General features: G+C 33.4%; 1 protein-coding gene across 3 annotated transcripts in view; it reads right to left on the bottom strand.

The window, feature by feature from the left end:
* The window catches only part of LOC134694831 (BDNF/NT-3 growth factors receptor-like), a 129,863-nt gene that overhangs the window by 33,173 nt on the left and 83,084 nt on the right, over positions 1-13,606 (bottom strand). For 2 of the 3 annotated variants that reach the window (XM_063555897.1, XM_063555899.1), the window contains exon 2: positions 1,203-1,337. In XM_063555897.1, the coding sequence (XP_063411967.1) occupies positions 1,203-1,337 (135 nt within the window). Of the gene's footprint in view, positions 1-1,202; positions 1,338-5,860; positions 5,971-13,606 lie in introns of those variants that run through there. The other variant, XM_063555898.1, reaches the window with a different exon arrangement.

The following is a 13,606-nucleotide window of genomic DNA, read 5'->3' as shown; positions in this document are numbered from 1 at the left end:
TCCATATAAATACCAGAGTGACTTACCCGTATTACATTTGAATCCGTATGAATACCAGAGTGACTTACCCGTAGTACATTTGATTCCATATAAATACCAGAGTGACTTACCCGTATTACATTTGATTCCGTATGAATACCAGAGCGACTTACCCGTATTACATTTGATTCCGTATGAATACCAGAGTGACTTACCCGTAGTACATTTGATTCCATATAAATACCCGAGTGACTTACACGTTTTACATTTGATTCCTTATAAATACCAGAGTGACTAACACGTAGTACATTTGATTCCGTATAAATACCAGAGTGACTTACAGGTATTACATTTGATTCCGTATAAATACCAGAGTGACTTACCCGTAGTACATTTGATTCCGTATAAATACCAGAGTGACTTACCCGTATGACATTTGATTCCGTATGAATACCAGAGTGACTTATCCGTAGTACATTTGATTCCGTATAAATACAAGAGTGACTTACTTGTAGTACATTTGATTCCGTATAAATGCCAGAGTGACTTACCCGTAGTACATTTGATTCCGTATAAATACCAGAGTGACTTATCCGTAGTACATTTGATTCCGTATAAATACCAGAGTGACTTACTCGTAGTACATTTGATTCCGTATAAATACCAGAGTGACTTACCCGTAGTTCAGTTGATTCCGTATGAATACCAGAGTGACTTACCCGTAGTACATTTGATTCCGTATAAATACCAGAGTGACTTACACATAGTACATTTGATTCCGTATAAATACCAGAGTGACTTACCCATAGTACATTTGATTCCGTATAAATACCAGAGTGACTTACCCGTAGTACATTTGATTCCAAATAAATACCAGAGCGACTTACCCGTAGTACATTTGATTCCGTATAAATACCAGAGTGATTTACACGTTTTACATTTGATTCCATATAAATACCAGAGTGACTAACACGTAGTACATTTGATTCCATATAAGTACCAGAGTGACTTACCCGTATTACATTTGATTCCGTATAAATATCAGAGTGACTTACCCGTAGTACATTTGATTCCGTATAAATACCAGAGTGACTTACCCGTAGTACATTTGATTCCGTATAAATACCAGAGCGACTTACCCGTAGTACATTTGATTCCGTATAAATATCAGAGTGACTTACCCGTAGTACATTTGATTCCGTATAAATACCAGAGTGACTTACCCGTAGTACATTTTCCAGCTCTATCAGCCTTGGTAGCTGTATTGATACAGTAACACACATTTTTATTCAGTTCTGCGTCTGCGTGACACGTTTGTTCCGATAAACAGTCATCAAGGATGGAGCATTCTTTATAATCTGTAAGAAAGTAACACGCTTTAAAACAAGTTGTTTCGGATAAAAGATGGATTATCAAATTGAGAATTAAAATAGAGAAAGTGATAAAGAGAAAACAACCCAACAAAAGAGCAGAGCAGAGTCCAAGGCCACCAATGGGTCTTCAACACAGTGAGAAAAAACAACATCCACAGGCGGGTTTCAGCTAACTTGAAGAAGAAAAATAAGACTTTTTTACTGGTTCTGTTAAATGAACGTCAAACTTAACTCCAAAAACTCATATTACGTGCACGTACGTTAACGTTGAATGACACCCTCATAACTTATACAATGCTTTTTATACAAATTATCTTATAAAAACAGCCATAAGATTTGCATACCTATAACAACTACCTTTTTATGTGATATTTAGTATTATTTTTCGCGGATATTGATGGTAAGAGGTCACTATTTCAAACTGCATGATACTAGTATAATATGGAAAGGTTAATTTTATTGGTTGAATCATAATTATCCGAAACTAATCAGACGAATAATTATCCGAAAGTAACCAGACAGTGTGGTTATTCCCTAATTAAATTCAATAGACAACTTTCGAGTTCGATGCATTTCCGTCAAAAACTCTGGTTTTAGTGAACGTCATTTGTGCGTTTAGGGGCGTCTTCACTTCCATTCCAAGGTTGAGCGTATAGTTGGAAAACTATAATTCTATATTATACGAATAATTCGGCAAATTGAATTCTCAAAAGTGACAATCAGTACTGCTGTCATTAGGGAATTGTCATTAAGTACCTACAGAGCAACCATTATTTCTAGTTTTTCTTGCATAATGACGATCACTAAGACGCTTGATGAACGTAAATAGTGCAGGGATACGGAGACCCCCTCTATTTGGTAAATGACGTTATAAAGGCCTGCATAATTGACGAGTTTTTGCCGGTGACGGATGAACTCGAAAGTGGTCTATTACAAAAACAGTCATAAATGAACCAGATATTTCTGTTTTCTATCTATTTATTCATGAAATAGTGAAATCGTGTAAGCTGTGTTGAATGGAAATAAAAATATTTGGCCAAAATGGCATTTTAAAGTTTATAACAGTTTAATAAGGTTCAACGAACAATATTCGTTATGTATGCCTTTTTTGGTAACTGGATTGATGATACCCGAAGTTTAAAAGTCCAAACCCAAAATAAAAGGAAAGTCCAACTACATGTATATGTACCCGTTCAAATGGGGGTCCAACCTGACGAACGTGCAGATAATTTGCGTTAAGTTAAATTCATGCTTTTCCAAGACTAAAAGTCTACCACTAGAGGCATATAATTATATCTGTAGTGTCTGTATTGTTTTTTCTATTTATTTTTATGTTGGCTGACTGTCCATGTATGTTCACCTCTTATCTCCAATTATTCGTTTGTTATTTATGCCCATTGGCATAATGTTTTCTGGTATATGCGTCCGTTTGTCCGTTTTGGAGCAGAAGTCTTATCAACGTCAAACTTAGTTCACATGTTCCTTATGATAAGATCTTTCCACTTCGGGTTTTCATCCCATTTCATGGTCCACTGAACAAAAACAAAGTTGTTTGGTTTGGGCTTCCGTGTACTATGGACACATTATTGTTTTAGTTTATCAAAGTGTCTCTCTTTTTCTTTCATCTGATAAAAACGTTTGTAATTCGTGTAAAATTTATTTATCAATTTACCGACTTATTTTGCCAAAGTAATTAAGTATTGCTAATGCAAAAAATCAACAGAAACACTGATTAACGCTTTTATTGTAAATGACGTCATTTTTATATTCTTTTAACTGAAAACATACATTCCACAACGGGGTATAAACAATAAAAATGGAATTTTCGTCTATTAAATATATAGTGTGTGTAGATCATCGCGTTTAGTAAATTGTACTTAGAAACCTTTATAAAGAAGTCGCGCGCTATTTCAATAATATCCCGAATATTCCAATTTCCATAGTTTGAATAATTGCTTAAGGATGTTCGCTGTTTTTATCACCCATGTAGTGTCATTTAACTTTCACGCAACACAACCTATATTGTTTTTTCCTAGTTTTGGGATGAAAATTAAAGTGTCAATTTATCAATTTAAAAATATTTATTTTGCTTAACTGAAAATGCATCAAGAAACTAATCAACATAAACAGTGATAAATTGACGGTAAAGATGCTTTAATGAAAATGACGTCATTTGTATCTACTATTAACTGAAAACATACATTCCACAACGGGGTATACACAATAAAACCGATTGATATATTTGTTTGTGTAAATCATCAAGTCTAGAGAATTACACTTAGAAACCTTTATAAAGAGGTCGTGCAATTCCGCAATAAGAACGCTTACATTCTTCATGTTTTATGTTCAAGGATTTTCGCTTTAATTTTTTCATAATTATGTTCGAAATCTTTTAGTTTTATCCTTTGAAATTTCACCTTATAACCTCTACATATCATTTAATTATATTATTGCTTGGCAGTTTTGAATTTGTAACATTTTTTTAACAAGAATGTGTCCCAAGTACACGGATGCCCCATCCTCACTATTATTTTCTATGTTCAGTGGACCGTGAAAATGGGAGAAAATCTCTACTTTAAATTGGCTTTAAAATTAAAAAGATCATTATCAAATTTCAATTTGATTGGACTTCAACTTCATCAAAACTACCTCGACCAAAAACTTTAACCTGAAGCGGTACTGACGGACGAACCAACGAACGGACGGACGCACAGACCAGAAAATATAATGCCCATAAATGGGACATAAAACAAAATCAATCAACTTATAGTATGCTCAATCGTTCTTTCTTCAACATCAGTCGAGATTATTTTCAGATTTTTCAAAATGAAGCGTCCCGATCTTCTTTTACTACATATTTGACTTAGATATTACCAAATTGTACAACACAGTGTCACACTCTTAGCGAATGAGATGTTAAGATCAATTTATATCGTACATTTAATTTTGACTTTAGAATCGAATAATAAAATTAGTATTTACGGTGTATTACATTAGTTAATGTTCAAAAATGACGATGTAAAATAGAACATTATAGAAGAAAGTTGTTCGACATACACAATAGGTAATGAAATTGTTGAGTGACCAAGCTTTTAAAGTCGCAAGTCTATGGTGTTAGGAAATACACTGAAATCTGTATAGACCAAACATTTTTTAGAGCACCGTCATATCAAATTGTATGCGTTGTGAACCTGATAAAACCGAACATCAGCCATAACCGAACAAAATATTAGGTCCCGAAGAGGTTCGGTTTAAACAGGTTTCACTGTACTTGTCTACGAGTTGTACGAATGTAACAAAGGAATCCAGCATTAATTGAGACGGATTTTTGTAAAACTTTTTTTCGAGAAAAAGGGGGATCTGAAATCCCTACGTGACCATTGCTTTGAAACAAAAATAAACCTAATAAACTCACGTGTCGGTATTTTTCAATAATAAGACATTATGTTCGTGAAGGTGAAATTTTTCAAATCTAATTCATAAGGAAATGGAAGGATCCTTCATGTTTGTATTCTTCACTTTTGGCTATTTTCTCTATTCTTTACTCTCTAATTTTTTTTTATTAATTCACCGACCCATTATTCTTTTGTCTTAATGTTTTTCCATTTTTCTTTATTCTCTATAGATACCCCTTGTCATTTGAATTCTGTAAACTAACTATTTAGACCTCCATTTTAAAATAGCTAAGTCGAACGGTAAATTCTGGCTACGGATGCAATCGATTCGACATCTTCGAAGGGCAAACATTTAGACAAAGTACTTCCCTTAAAGACATTATTCGGCGAGCTTATGTTCGTATTTTATATTTTTTATGATCGATGAAAAATTATTTTTAAGAATCAACAACTTCGAATTCGCGATGCAGATATTAAGAGACACGACAGTGTTATCTGAAAGAACATTAATCGTCGAGTTTATGTCTGTGTAATGTGTTTTTTTTTATGATCAATGAAAACTTATTGTGAAATAATCAACACGCTTATCTACCAATTTATTCGACATCTTCGAAGGGTAAAAATTAAGACAAAGTATTATCCTTAAAGACGTTAATCGGCGAGTTTATGTTCGTATTGTTAATATATGTTTCAATGACCTATGAAAACTTATTTTGAAAGAATCAACTACGTCGAAATCGCGAGGCAGAAATTAAGAGAACATTTGCGAGAATGGTCTTGAGGAACGATGATAATCCGTTGGAAGAGGACGATAAATGGCTGACCCGTGTTAAGAGAGAGCCATATCTCTTGCACGTAAAAGGCATGCTAAGCCTTGTAGATTTCGGAAAAGAGCAGGCTAATGCCGCTACAAGGCAGTACTCACACTCGCAAAGTGGAAAGGGATTAATGTAACTAAAGTTACAATAATTTGTTTCCCAATACACTATAAAAAATGTTTAAACAAAAATCACCGATAGTACTATCTTATAAGACATTAATCTCGAGTTTTATCCGTGTTATGTTTTTTTTTATGATCAATGAAAACAAATTTGAAAGAATCAGCAAGCTTACCTGCCAATTTAGTCATATTATTAGTCATCTTGAAAACAGCATATTCCAAATGTTCAAAATTGATCAATGGCAGTCACCTGTCTTTAAATATATGTTTACACTTTCTTAGAGAACCTTACAGTAAAGTGCTAATTTAATATCCAAGAAGGTAAATAATGAATGCCATAAATTAACACTTCATCTTAATATACGTTGTTCTGGCAACGCTTTGATTACAGGTGCGTTTCATCAAAATGTTTATTTCGAACCTGAACAGTTTGTATGTATTGCAAAACTTGTTAATTAATTTCAAAAGGAGCCATAACTTTGAAAATTATGTTTCTAACAGTCTTTTTAATATATTTGCTATAAGCGTAGGAATATAACCTGTTAACTCATATGTTTTTGAAACTAACACGTGTTGACCTTGTAGCAGAGTCTAGAAATTTAAAGCTTAAGGAGTCATTATTTTCTTTTTTCTTTAAATGTTTGGTAATTTTTTTATTTTCATCTTTGGGTGTAATTGAAACTATTTAAAAAAACACATATGCTGCCAACGCTTTTGTGATAAAAAAAGGGGGGCATTATTAAAGGATATTTAACGGTTCCGGAATTTTAGAAATAGTATAAATGATAAACACCCCTTGCTGAATTCGGCAAAGAAATTGTTGCTCGTCACAGATTTCCATTTTGATTTCTAATTACATTGTACCAGATCAGCAGAAAATATAATAACTTCTACCTATTAACGTGGCTGCGAGATCTAGGTGGCGAACAAAATTGTTTACTTATTTTTAACCTATTGTTTTGCTTATCTACTTTCCACAGTTATTCCTTATTTTTGGGTGCCCCTTAAATTCTTTTCTTTTCTGTTTATCTATGTTTATTAAAAAAAAAAGAAGATGTGATGTGATTGCCAATTAGACAACTATCCACCAAAGACCAAAATGACACAGACATTAACAACTATAGGTCACCGTACACCTTCAACAATGAGCAACTTTTCCCAGTATTTGGTCATTATTCTCTATTTTGTAAACCTAATCCATATCTCTTGTTTACATAATAATTAAAAAAAAAAATTACCTACTACAAAAGTTTCCTCAAAAGAACACTTTGACACAATTTGACTAAAATATATTGAGATCAACTTTTAACGAAATGTGACACTTCGTGATATTTATCGTCTACTAATTAAAAAAGAAAAAAATGCACACTTTGAGTTTCAATTCACACTTTATTTGTTTTGAATTGACTTAAATCAAATAAGACGTAAAACAGACTTCAGTTCCAAAGCACAACTACCGATAAGAACAATGACATTTTTGGACTAACGACCGATTGGTTATTCATCTACATTTTATGAAACACAAGTCAGTAGGACAAATCGTCGGATCAGCCAATAAAATCAGCATGTATCATCACGTGACTACCTAATCAAATTATCACGTGATTACGTAGTCATGTGATGATACATGCTGGTTTAATTGGCTGATCCGACGATTTGTCCCACTGACTCATGTTACATAAAACGTTGATGAATAACCACATGTTTTCTAAACTATTTTTTTTTCTCTGGTGTTTAACGCCACATACAGTAGTTATGGCTATATCGTGGAGGTATTTGTTTGCGGGGGAAGCAGAAGCCACGAGAGATATTCATTTGGCAACCCTAGTCAATTAAGATAGTCAAAATTAAAGTACCTGCTATGCATGTGCGGGGTTTAAACTTACAACATCAGTGTAAACATATAGTGATACAATACAATGGACAATTATAAAGAAAATCTCAGAACTGGCAATTAAATAATATGTGGTCGAGTTGTCTAAGTATTCATTAAAACTACTGTATCAATAAATATAGGAAGATGTGATATGAGTGCCAATGAGACAACTCTCCATCCAAGTAAACTTTTATAAGTCAAGGTATGGCCTTCAACACGGAGCCTTGGCTCACACCTAACAGCAACTATAAAGGGCCGAACAAACTACTGTAAAAAGCCTGTAAAGAATTAGGTTGTACGTTCTTATACCTCACATGGAAGGTGCGCTCGGCTCCAATCTTAATTGATTAGGATTGACCGTTTTACCACTGAATGTCGGCGATTCTCTCCGCGCATCTTTGCTTCCTCGCGTTCCTCATACAATACAAACTGACTTCTAGAAAATAGCAAAATAGTACTGAAAGTGACATTAAACACCAATCAATCAATGACTTTTCTCTCTGGTATATTTTGCCCTTCTTCGGCGACTTAATTCAGCAGATACCTGTAACCTTACGTACTGTTAAAGATAATTTTCTTATGATTACAGAGTACAGTGAAACCTGGCTTTACCGAACCTCTTCGGGACTTAAGATTTTGTTCGGTTTTGGCTGATGTTCGGTTTTATCAGGTTCACAACGCATACAATGTCATATGACAGTGCTTTAGAAAATGTTTGGTCTATACAGGTTTTCGGTGTAAGCAGGATTCGGTTAAATCAGGTTTCACTGTATTACTTTGGTTAGCTTGCTTGCTTTGTTTGCTCGAGCGTAGTAATTAAAGTTGACATATGCAAACAATAGATATTGGCATAGTTAAATCGTTTATTATATTAAAATTTAATTGGACGTCCTCCAAGTTTCAATTGTTTAACATACAAATAAAGCAAGCAAGCTAACCAAAGTCTTACTCTACATGCATAAGAAATTAGATTTAAAAGCGGGCTAATTTTCAACATGCACAATATTGTTTAATAAATTACAATTGTTCTTCTGAAATTTTTACCAGGGAAACAATTTATCACTTTTATAATTTGAAGATATTACCTCAATTTGTTTACAAGTTTTGTTTGATAGTTACAGGAACTTTTCTACGCAATTAAACTAGGCAACACGCATTAACAGCTGGGAGCCTCGTTATGAAAAAATACATTGCAGCTTAAAGAAAATAAATTTTAACAGTCCTTAATTAATCACTTTCCTCGGTAATTAATAACCCATCATAATAATTAACTCGGCTTTTATCTAGATGAAATAACATTTTACACCGTTATATCTTTTCATTCTCATTGATTTTTATAACTTGAAACATCTTGTGTAGAACTCGGGTCAAACAATGTAGTTAAAAGCAACATTGTTTGTAACGTTCATTTTGATTGGATAGCAGCAAGTTGAACAATGTCATGGACACAATTCATGCTATGAAAATGTACGCGCAAACTACATATTCAAATGCATGAATTGACTGTTGTTTTCAGTCAGTTCCATTTGAATGGCGACAGTACTATTGTATTAGATTTCAACGCCAGTAAACTAAATTGGCGACCATCAAATCACCAGTTTTCAGGAACTCAATTTTCGGCTCTCTCTTGACACCATTTGCGAGTATGGTCTAAAGGAAACGATGATAGTCCGTCGGAAGGGGACGATAAATGGCTGACCCGTGTTAAGAGAGAACCATATCTCTTGCACGTTAAAGACACCCTTGTAAATTTCGAAAAAGAGTAGGCTAATGCCGCTACAAGGTAGCACTCGCACCCGCAAAGTGTAAAGGGATTAATATTAGTTGCAAAACTTGTTTCCCAATCCACTCTAAATAAATATGTTTAAACTAACACTGAGTTTGTGAGTTCGCCAGACGCGCTTTTCGACACAAAAGACTAATCAAAAGCATTTCAAATGCTCGAAAAAATTGAGAAGGCCAAAAAAGGACGAATTCAAAGGACATTGAGTACCCACAATTTCTTGACCTTTGTTCAAGAAATACTAAGGTTATCTGTTCTTTGAGTAGAAAATCTGTATTACCTCAATGATTGGATTATACTAACGGTTTAATTCCTGTAAAGCCATTTATGAATTGCTCTCTTATATAAAATATGATTGCAATACTCCCACTAAATCATATAACACGATTAATAACAGACGTTGACATCCAATTAGTAAGTCTAAGGACATTTAAGTAGAAAAAGTACAATGGAAGATAACGTTATTATACACTTGCAGTCTTTAACCAAAGCACCAACGGCAAGAAAGTAAATATCAATAGCCTTATTGTGATGGTTAATGCATTAATGCTTTCCTGGTAAAATCGACAATTTAATTGTGAACCAATATAGAAAATAAGAATATTCCATGAAAAATGATAATATTAGAGAAACAATGTCAAGGCGGAGATGATTTTTTACATCCGTAATGCGTTTTAAATAACCATATTTAGTTCGCGTTTAAGCACTCAAGTGTAACAGAATTGAAATAAAAAATATGTTGACAAGACGCTTTGAATCTATTTTTAGCATCGTTGACACAATCGTTTGCGTGATAAAGATTGTCCCTTTATGAAGTCCTTTTTTTAAATGGGACAGCAATACATGTAATTTGTTCGTAGTTTCCAACATTTACATTTCAGCTGTTGCACCTAAAGACACCCCGATCAAGTGATCGATACGAGCATATACTGGTTAGAGCCGAACAATCGGAAAGCAGCGATTACCAATTTGTCAGTCATAATTTGACCATCACTGAGATCGAGTCTACGACTTCTTGCACTAAAAGATAGCAAGCGGTCGGTAGTGGAACGCGTTGTTTTCTAAAACATTTGGGTTAATTGGGAACTTATATCGATGGCCAGTAATCCCCACTTTTCTACATTTTACGTGATCTGGAATTTTATATATGGTCTTACCACTTTGTTTATCATTATAAAACTTATATTGTCTCCTTTTTATCACTTACATGATTATATTCATTTCCATTGATTTTTTTTTAAACTCACTAAACCCCCATTTTACTTTTTATCGGATGTCAATCGCACTTGACTATTTATTTTTTACGAACTTGTATGTTCCGTTAATTTTATTACAGACTCGTTTTAAATTGACAATAAACAATTTAATAAATAAAAAGACATCTTAAAAGCAGTTAGAAGGTTATAATGTTACATTTTCCCCATCTTCATGAGCAATTTGGTTTCCAAATGTTCTATCAGTGATAAAGCTCGTTATATTTTGATTATATTATCTACGATAATTTACATCTATCAGGTATAATCTTGTTATTAACAATTCCATTAAACTGATAAAGAGGAATCGATGGGCTTCAACCTAGTTTAAGTCTCTATAATTTGAAAATTACCGTAAATGGCGTGATAAAAGTCGCAGTATACGATGAAATTGTATCATCAAATTACCGTAGCAAGATATGTCTTTCTGCTATATCCATTAGCATGACTTAAATTTCGAGAAGTCAAATAAATGAAAAGAATTGCTTTAGAGTATAAAACCATAACAGCATCAAACAGCTGACTATATAAAAAAGATGTGGTAACATTGCCAATGAGACAACTATCCATACACGACCAAAATGACACAGACATTAACAACTATAGGTCACCGTACGGCTTTCAACAATGAACAAAGCCCATACCGCATAGTCCCCGATAAGACAATGTAAAACAATTCAAAGGAGAAAACTAACGATTTATGTAAAAAAAATGAACGAAAAACAAATATGTAACACATAAACAACCACAACCACTAAATAACAGGCTCCTGACTTGGGACAGGCACATACATAAATGATGTGGCGGGGTTAAACATGTTAGCGGGATTACCCACTTTTGACCAGCATTGACTGAACGATCACAACTAGATTTGTATATTTACATTAAGTTATAAACTGAAATTTTAAAAGAATAAATTTTACACGATGACAAAACCAAAGTACTGAGTAACATATCATGCTTATATCGAAGTACTCATTAACACCATGACAAAACCAAAGCACTGAGTAACATATCATGATTATATCGAAGTACTCATTAACACGATGACAAAACCAAAGTATCGAGTAACATATCATGATTATATCGAAGTAATGAGTAACACCATGACAAAACCAAAGTACTGAGTAACATATCATGATTATATCGAAGTAATGAGTAATACCATGACAAAACCAAAGCACTGAGTAACATATCATGCTTATATCGAAGTACTCATTAACACCATGACAAAACCAAAGCACTGAGTAACATATCATGATTATATCGAAGTACTCATTAACACCATGACAAAACCAAAGCACTGAGTATCATATCATGCTTATATCGAAGTACTCATTAACACCATGACAAAACCAAAGTACTGAGTAACATATCATGATTATATCGAAGTACTCATTAACACCATGACAAAACCAAAGTATCGAGTAACATATCATGATTATATCGAAGTACTCATTAACACCATGACAAAACCAAAGTACTGAGTAACATATCATGATTATATCGAAGTAATGAGTAACACCATGACAACACCAAAGTACTGAGTAACATATCATGATTATATCGAAGTAATGAGTAACACCAGGACAAAACCAAAGTATCGAGTAACATATCATGATTATATTTAAGTACTCATTAACACCATGACAAAACCAAAGCACTGAGTAACATATCATGATTATATCGAAGTAATGAGTAACACCATGACAAAACCAAAGTATCGAGTAACATATCATGATTATATTGAAGTACTCATTAACACCATGACAAAACCAAAGCACTGAGTAACATATCATGATTATATTGAAGTAATGAGTAACACCATGACAAAACCAAAGTATCGAGTAACATATCATGATTATATCGAAGTAATGAGTTACACCATGACAAAACCAAAGCACTGAGTAACATATCATGATTATATTGAAGTACTGAGTTACACCATGACAAAACCAAAGTATCGAGTAACATATCATGATTATATTGAAGTACTCATTAACACCATGACAAAACCAAAGCACTGAGTAACATATCATGATTATATCGAAGTACTCATTAACACCATGACAAAACCAAAGTACTGAGTAACATATCATGATTATATCGAAGTAATGAGTAACACCATGACAAAACCAAAGCACTGAGTAACATATCATGATTATATCGAAGTAATGAGTAATACCATGACAAAACCAAAGCACTGAGTAACATATCATGATTAAATCGAAGTACTCATTAACACCATGACAAAACCAAAGTACTGAGTAACATATCATGATTATATCGAAGTACTCATTAACCCCATGACAAAACCAAAGCACTGAGTAACATATCATGATTATATCGAAGTACTCATTAGCACCATGACAAAACCAAAGCACTGAGTAACATATCATGATTATATCGAAGTAATGAGTAATACCATGACAAAACCAAAGTACTGAGTAACATATCATGATTATATCGAAGTAATGAGTAACACCATGACAAAACCAAAGTACTGAGTAACATATCATGATTATATCGAAGTAATGAGTAATACCATGACAAAACCAAAGCACTGAGTAACATATCATGATTATATCGAAGTACTCATTAACACCATGACAAAACCAAAGTACTGAGTAACATATCATGATTATATCGAAGTAATGAGTTACACCATGACAAAACCAAAGTATCGAGTAACATATCATGATTATATCGAAGTACTCATTAACACCATGACAAAACCAAAGTATCGAGTAACATAACATGATTATATCGAAGTACTCATTAACACCATGACAAAACCAAAGTATCGAGTAACATATCATGATTATATCGAAGTAATGAGTAACACCATGACAAAACCAAATTACTGAGTAACATATCATGATTATATCGAAGTAATGAGTAACACCATGACAAAACCAAAGCACTGAGTAACATATCATGATTATATCGAAGTAATGAGTAATACCATGACAAAACCAAAGCACTGAGTAACATATCATGATTATAT

The sequence above is a fragment of the Mytilus trossulus genome, chromosome 13 (assembly GCF_036588685.1).
Source record: "Mytilus trossulus isolate FHL-02 chromosome 13, PNRI_Mtr1.1.1.hap1, whole genome shotgun sequence".
NCBI classification, from domain to species: Eukaryota; Metazoa; Mollusca; class Bivalvia; order Mytilida; family Mytilidae; genus Mytilus; species Mytilus trossulus.
The sequence above is the reverse complement of the archived record's forward strand: the minus strand, read 5'-3'. Positions and strand labels throughout refer to the sequence as shown.